General features: G+C 44.4%; 2 protein-coding genes across 5 annotated transcripts in view; one reads left to right on the plus strand and one right to left on the minus strand.

Annotated features, from left to right (window-relative positions):
- rpl15 (ribosomal protein L15) overlaps positions 1-7367 on the minus strand; it is a 110069-nt gene continuing 102702 nt past the window's right edge. The window contains exons 1-5 of one of the 4 annotated variants that reach the window (XM_026155578.2): positions 3111-3159; positions 2659-2858; positions 1694-1875; positions 1460-1596; positions 1-364 (exon numbers count right to left, since the gene is read on the minus strand). In XM_026155578.2, coding sequence (XP_026011363.1) covers positions 59-364; positions 1460-1596; positions 1694-1865 — 615 coding nt within the window. In that variant the 5' untranslated portion in view covers positions 1866-1875; positions 2659-2858; positions 3111-3159 and the 3' untranslated portion in view covers positions 1-58. Of the gene's footprint in view, positions 365-1459; positions 1597-1693; positions 1876-2152; positions 2859-3110; positions 3160-7367 lie in introns of those variants that run through there. The other 3 variants (XM_080295807.1, XM_080295808.1, XM_080295809.1) reach the window with 3 other exon arrangements.
- nkiras1 (NFKB inhibitor interacting Ras-like 1) lies at positions 3132-7329 on the plus strand. Its single transcript, XM_026155584.2, has 4 exons — positions 3132-3271; positions 3483-3583; positions 3815-4056; positions 5602-7329. Exons 2-4 carry the CDS (start codon positions 3490-3492, stop codon positions 5842-5844), a joined length of 579 nt encoding a protein of 192 aa, XP_026011369.1. The 5' UTR covers positions 3132-3271; positions 3483-3489; the 3' UTR covers positions 5845-7329.

Below are 7367 nucleotides of genomic sequence, written 5' to 3' on the forward strand. Positions count from 1 at the left end.
TCACCCCCATAAAAAGAGCTGTTTATTTTTGTAAATGTACAGGCATGGCTGGCACGCTCTAACGGTAGCGGTGCAGCTGCAGGGTGTTGCGCCTCTTCCAGGCTGCATGGCGGGAGCCTCCAATGGTCAGGTGGAACTTGTGGCCCTTACCCAGGCCGCGGCTCTTCTTACCCGCCGATGTCAGGCCACGCATCTCTCTGTGCTTGTGCACCGCTCTTGTGAGCCACTGGGTGTCTGGGTTGCGTCTGATGGCCTTGTGGAAGGTATCGACCAGGATCACCTCGAAAAACTTGTAGGTGGAGTCCTCGCCCACCCAGTAAGAGTTGAGCACTCGCAGGGCACCGCAGTGACGGCCAGCACGCTCCTACAAAATAAAAGTCATGTTTAGTCTTAGCAGGGTAATCACATTCTAAAGCATTCAATATCTGCTAGCTCCTGTTGGCAACAAGCTTTGAATCCAATATTCAAAACCCACAGACAATGTCAGACCTGCCCGAGCCACTCGTCACACCGCTAACCTTTGTGTGCTCACGTCAGGAAAACAAAAGCAAGCAGCCTTCACCACTGAGAAAGACGTCTGCACGAGTGCAGGCCTCAAACCTCACCAACGCCACAGCTTCATTTGGGAAAAATAACTTCCAACCACTGCAACTTCCCATTTCACAGCCAGACATGTTCACTGGATGTTTCCCCTTCAGAAAATTCCACACCAACATCCTGTGAAGTTAGTTTCAGTCAGAGAGCTAGGTGTAGCATCACAGGTAAACGTGATAACGTTATGAAAGCTGCTGCACAAGAGAGCGTGCAGTATTCTTGCTTCTTCCAAAAACAGATGCACGTTTTTTTAAAGTGGTGATTAAAGATTGTGGATAAGCCCATGTTTGTCAAGTCAATCCCACTGTGCCCACTCATCCCACCAGCTGCATGAACATGACCAGTGCAGTTAGTGTTCCATTAACACTCTGCAGAGAACCTGTCCAATCTGTAAGCGGACAATTTTGCAATAAGGAAAATTGTACACACATTTACATCAAGACAGAGAGCACATACTAAAGTAATGCAGCGTCTAACATTGCACAGCACATTTATACAGGACTGCTGAGGGGTGCAGGATATTGGCCAAGAATATATTATAACAAACAAACAGGAATCCAAACACTTTTCATTTCACAGATCACATCATTCTGTAGGTTTCAACACAAGATACGACCACTGATGAAAACTATTTGCTGGGGTGTGAGTGGCAACTACACCTTTAACATTGTTAATCCACCATCACACTAAGCTACTGTGGGCAGTAAAGTAAGGCATCCTTTCATATTACTAACACGATATTCACATTAATGTAATAAAATGAGTAACAGGCTTAATGATGCTCAATGTCACATTCAGTACTGAACTATCTGACGCTTGGTGTAGCTTCATGAAACCAAGGTTGGATCAGCAGGTATGAACGTACCTCAGCGATGGACTGCAGGCTGCGGGCGAACTTGATTTGGTTGACACCATGATGCACTGGTTTGCCATAGGTAGCACCTTTGGGGACGGGGCGTTTACGACCTCCACGGCGCACACGAATACGGTAGATCACGTAGCCTGTTTCGATCGAACAAAAATATGCAATTACCCGAACGGGTACAGATGATGACAGGTGACAGACGTGGAGGCGAACAACCACAGGCACAGCACTCACCTTGCTTGGCCTTGTAGCCCAGCCTGCGAGCCTTGTCTGGCCTGGTGGGTCTGGGAGCACGGTGGAGGTTGGACAGCTGACGGTACTGCCAGCAGCGGACGCGGAGCAAGAAGCGCATCACGTCGGACTGCTTCTTACGCCATAGCTCCTGCATATACTTATATGCCCCCATGTTGACTTATCTGAGAAGAAAAAGAAACTTTGGTCAAGTCATTTTTGTCAGCTTGTTAATTAAAAGCTCATTAGGCGCTACCTTCCTTTACAGTGCAACCAACAGTTCAGCAGAGCAACACTGTTTACGGCAGCTACGCTGAAGAGCCCAACAGGTACGGTCTAACAAGTCTTTAAATCACTGAACTGTTGGCAAGTTACAAGATTAGTTCGGCACATTTTAAATAGAAATTCATGTATTACTACATTTCAAACGGCACATGGCTGGACGTGACCTGGACTGGATACCTTCAGAATATGAAGGCTACGCAAACACGTCCATGCTTCAGGTTTCCCCAAAAACATTCAGACACATGAAGAGAATGAAATAGCGACACAGCAGATGTAGCCACTCCACGCTTAGCATAAGCTGTATACAAGGCTAGCATAGCCGACAGCAGCACACCGCAGTTGGCCGGCTCTTTGTCGCATAAATACCCACAGAAATAACTCCACAGAAATGCACGCGTACGTGGGACAGTGATCCAAACGCTAGAACTCTACATTTATATAAATAAATCACAGTGGAAACGACACGTTAGCGGTCCCTGGCTACCAGACAGAGAGCATCTGAACGCCACTAAAGCACAGGATTCTAATCAAAGCCTTTAACCTTTTTCCACGAAATAGTCACAGAGTACAGATTGATAACAAAGCACTAAGCTACAGCCCGAGTCACAGATACAGATGAACGGGTATACATGATGATTTTAACGGATTACTATTTGGTCACAAGCACAGAAAAACTCGCTTACATGATGGCGTACTAGCCGGAAAGAGAGAGGGCAAGTACCCAGCATGCCTTAAGGAAAACGGCAGTAGCGTACTTCCGCTTTTCGCAGTGCTCCTGGGAAATGTGGTCTTCTTTTCTCTTCGACTTTTCGCGTTTGTCACTTATGTGGTAATTTTCAGAATCAAACACGCGCTCATTGTCCAGTTTCCAGTGATTTCATTCCTACAAATATAAAGCAAAAATATTTGTAAACATAAAGACAAATTCGGAGCCATAATTTACTGCGTCGAACTGCATATTAATTAGGAGTCAATTACAAAGTCAACATTAATAACATGCGCTAAACTTTTTTTTAAATGTAATTTTAACTTGTCTTTAATCAGCTTTCATATTTTCTACAGATAAAATGAATAAATAAATAAATAAATAAATAAATAAATAAATAAATAAATAAATAAATAAATAATAACGTACACGCGAGCAAAGTTGGTGATCTTCGAGGGCTCTGACGTATGGTGAACTGCGCATGCGCTCTGACAGAACCTGTCGCTCTATAATCTCACAGCAGAATGGATCCTCCGGTCGTGGTTCTACGCTTGCAGACCTGACGGAAGCCTCGTATCTTCCTCACTAAAGTTAGCGACTTTTCTCAAACATACAAAGAATTTAAAAATATGTGTTCGTATTTCGGCTAGCTGGCTAAACAATAGCTAGCTTTAGCCAGCTAGGTACAAGCTAAGGGTGAACATGTCTGTTGATGTTTTGAGGGGCTGTCGGTCGTTTTGATGTTACTGTGGTTCTAACGCGTTTCTGTACACACCGTGACCTTCTGTCTTGATGTCACAGACTCGACATGGGAAAAGGCTGTAAAGTTGTGGTGTGCGGCCAGGCGGCTGTGGGAAAAACTGCTATTCTGGAACAGCTGCTGTACGGAAACCACAGTGTAGGTGAGGACTGGACGTACAGGGGCGTGATGTTACTTGTTTCTGTGACGAAGCTTTGAACACTCTTTATTTGGCATAGCATACGTACATTCTTCCAGGACATGAATTGTTTGGTATATTTATATTACATGGTGTTGATACATCATGCTGTATGAGAGCATTCCAATGCTTCATTGCCAAGATCCTCATTTGCTGTTTCAGTAACTCTTTTTATTTTTCGTCTGTACCTTTCAGGGTCAGAGTCTAACGAGACACAGGAGGACGTGTATGTGGCCTCTGTGGAAACCGACCGAGGTGTCAAGGAACAGCTCAGGCTCTATGACACCAAGGGACTGAATGATGGACAAGACCTCCCTAAGCACTACTACTCAGTGGCAGATGGCTTTGTGCTTGTTTACAGTGTTGACAGCTTGGAGTCTTTCAAGAGGGTGGACGTTCTGAAGAAAGAAATAGATAAGTCCAGAGATAAAAAAGAGGTGAGGCTGGGTTGAAGTCTGCTCGGGCAAACGTTGCACAGATTGCTGGCATATCATCCCAGAACTTCACAAGTTCTTTTTCTGTGAGCAGATGTCTAGTTTTTGCCTGGTTAAATAATATAATTACATTTAGAGTATTTCTTAACAGCTCTAGTTTCCGCCTCTTAGCTGTACAGCTTTACAGTGAGTGTAGTACTAAACAGTGTAAACTGGACCTTATGGAGAATAGAAAGAGATAAGACATGTTTGGACGTGTCTTTAAAACTTGCTAGAAATCATCTGAATGGTTTTATATAGACAAATCTATACATTTATGAGTATAAAACATGTTTGCTCTTAAAAGTGAATACTTGTATCATTTTAAAGATATGCATATAATAAGGTCACTGTTCCAAAAAACATGACCAGCAGCACCAAGAGAACCTCAGCGTACACGAATAACAACCCACAGACAGAGCAGACCTAAACAGGAAGATAAAGGTGGAGAAAGGAGTCGACGTGTAACACTTAGGGAAGCTACTTTATGTTGCTACAATATCACGGGTGGAGAGGGCAGCTCCACCAGTTTGAGTTCAGGGCCTGTTAGCCTTTTTGACACATTTAACATTACGGCATTTTATTCTCCATAGTTCAGTTTGTTATCTGCTCTGACCGAATTTTGTTTAGACACAGAGGAAGCTGCAAACCTGAACTCTGATAGCATTAGCATTTGAGTTTTAAACTGACTTATGTTTCAGCTTCGCTGTAGTCATCCTCACCGCTCATCACATTCTGACAGCCTGATCTCTGATCACTAAATTAGTGGATCACGCGTTGTTGAAACAAAGGCCTCAGTGAGGCGTCTATGGACCTCCACAGTGCCATGAGCAGTTCCACTGTGGGTGTTTTCGCTGCTACTGCTGACTGTTAAGCTTTCTGTGACTTTACAGTGTCATCAGGTTTGTTCTGCACACTGTCAACCAAACCTAAAAGCAGTCGGTCAGCCAGATGTTGAAACTGGGATGGAATGCACCAAAACCTTAGTTAGCCGTGGTCATGTGACAAGGATGTTTCGAAACACCTGCGCTGTGTGAGGTCGACGCAGCATTAAAACAAATGCATTTTAAGCACAGACTCATACACTGATGGATGCATCGGGTGCAATTTGGGTATCTCGCCCAGAAACGATTTGACATGTGTGGGAAAAGCTCCAGTGAGCGTCCACAGTCGCAGCTGGGGGGGAACACCACGGGTGTGAGCTTTTATATCGACTGTTTGAAACGCAGTAAGAAGCGAACATGAAGCCTCCTGACTGCGAGTAGACACAGTATTGATATATAGAGATAAAAACATGTTTAGTAGTTTGATAGCCTCAGTATATTTCTTTAATGTTGGATTAAAAAAACCCTTGAATGTGTAGAATATTCTCGGACAGGCGGATATTTGGGAAAAACAAAAACTTTACAGAGACGTTGGACTCTAAAATTCCACACTTGCATGTATTCGTGTTTTCTCCTGTGTAAATGTAGATCACTTAAAAGTGACGTGGCTTTGTTTTGGGTGCAGGTGATGGTCATAGTGCTGGGGAACAAAACAGACCTGCGGGAGCGTCGTCAGGTAGAGCACGAGGCAGCACAGCAGTGGGCACGAGGCGAGAAGGTGAAGCTGTGGGAGGTGAGCGTCACTGAACGCACCTCGCTCATCGAACCGTTCACCCAGCTCACCAGCCGCCTCACGCAGCCTCAGAGCAAGTCGGCCTTCCCTCTGCCTGGACGTAAGAGCAAGGGGTCCCCATCCAATGACATCTGACACACTCCTTCCTGCGTTCACTCCCAGCAGCACGCTGTGGACGGGATTTCGGTTTAGCAGTGGGACTCGTTTAACCGTTTGGGATTTTTGCTTGATGACATAATTGATGGCCTGCTCCGAGTACAGCCCTGGAGGAAGGATGTGGTCACACAGGCACTCCTCTGATACAGGAATGTACAGTTTTTCTTTTTTAACTTTTTAAGGGTAACGGCACGCTGGAAATATTCAGTAGGTTATACATCCTTCCAGCGCTGCTGCGGTCACTCATCTCTGTACAAGCTCAGAAGAATTTTATGTATTTTTATTTAAATAGTCGTTTCTTCTGACTGCAGTTTGTCGTGCTTATCATGACCATACGTCTGCCAAGTTTTGGATTGTGCCTGCTGTTGATGAAACTACAGATGGATGCCGCCTCGGTGACATCACCACTTCATCAAGTCTCATGATGAAGCCGTAGATGTGTCTTTGCTGTCAGGATTTTGAAACTAAGGTGGTGACAGCGAGAGGTGGAGCTCACTGTAACACCACACCTCATTGGCTAACATGATTGGCAAGTAGTTAGCTAATGAGCTAGAATAATCAGATTTTTAAACAGGTTATGTGTCCACTATGAAGTGAAACTAAGTAATCCAGGTGTTTATGGTCACAGACGGCTCTTTTCCAGGAATGAGTGTCACACTTGTTCGTCCTTTGAGTTAGGCACCTTTGTATGCTTGAATGATTCACAGATCAGTGTTAAACAGCAGATCTGAAGAAAACTTTGAAAGAACTTCAGGAAATGAAATGTTCTGTTGGATGGATGGATCCTTTATCGTCTGTACCTGTTGACGTGGACAGTGACTTTAACTGAACCAAATATTAGAGAGGTGTCAGGGCCCAAACCTGGTAGAGAAGCAGGCGTTGAAAAGCTGCGTGCGCACAGGTGATCACACGGGGAGGTTCAAACCATCTTAACAATGGAGAACCAAAGATTTGGGAGGGTTTGACCCCCAGCGTTACACATTAAGCAGACGTGTTGTTATTAGATTACTAATATGAGTTCTCCCTTCAAAAACAGGAGGCCAGTACAAACCTGTCGTTTCCCATTCAGTGTGAACGCCGCATCCTTCCTGTCCTGATACGACTGCGGCGGTCAAGTATGGCCTGGTAGCAATAATAGTCATGGTACTGCCTTTACTCGTGATGTTTCATGTTTCCTGTACACGCAGGAGTGCAGTCGGTTTAATCCGACAGGGATGTGTTTGCCTTTCTAACTGTAGACGTTGTTGAGAGGAAATATTTTTAACTAATTTATTTTTGTCACTTTATTGAGCCTCATTCCTTTACTTGTGAAAATGGTGATGAATGATGATCTGACGTGTCCTGAAAGTGTTTTAACAGTAATAACATTTAATGTGCTGCTAGTAGAACAGAGGTGAAATATCTTGGCTAATGTACTCTGCTCTGTAACAGTCTGAGGATGCACTGAATAAAATGTAGCCCCTTCATGTTATCAGCTCCTGAAATGATGGGAAACAAGTGGG

This window comes from Astatotilapia calliptera, chromosome 22 (assembly GCF_964374335.1).
Source record: "Astatotilapia calliptera chromosome 22, fAstCal68.1, whole genome shotgun sequence".
Lineage (NCBI taxonomy): Eukaryota > Metazoa > Chordata > Actinopteri > Cichliformes > Cichlidae > Astatotilapia > Astatotilapia calliptera.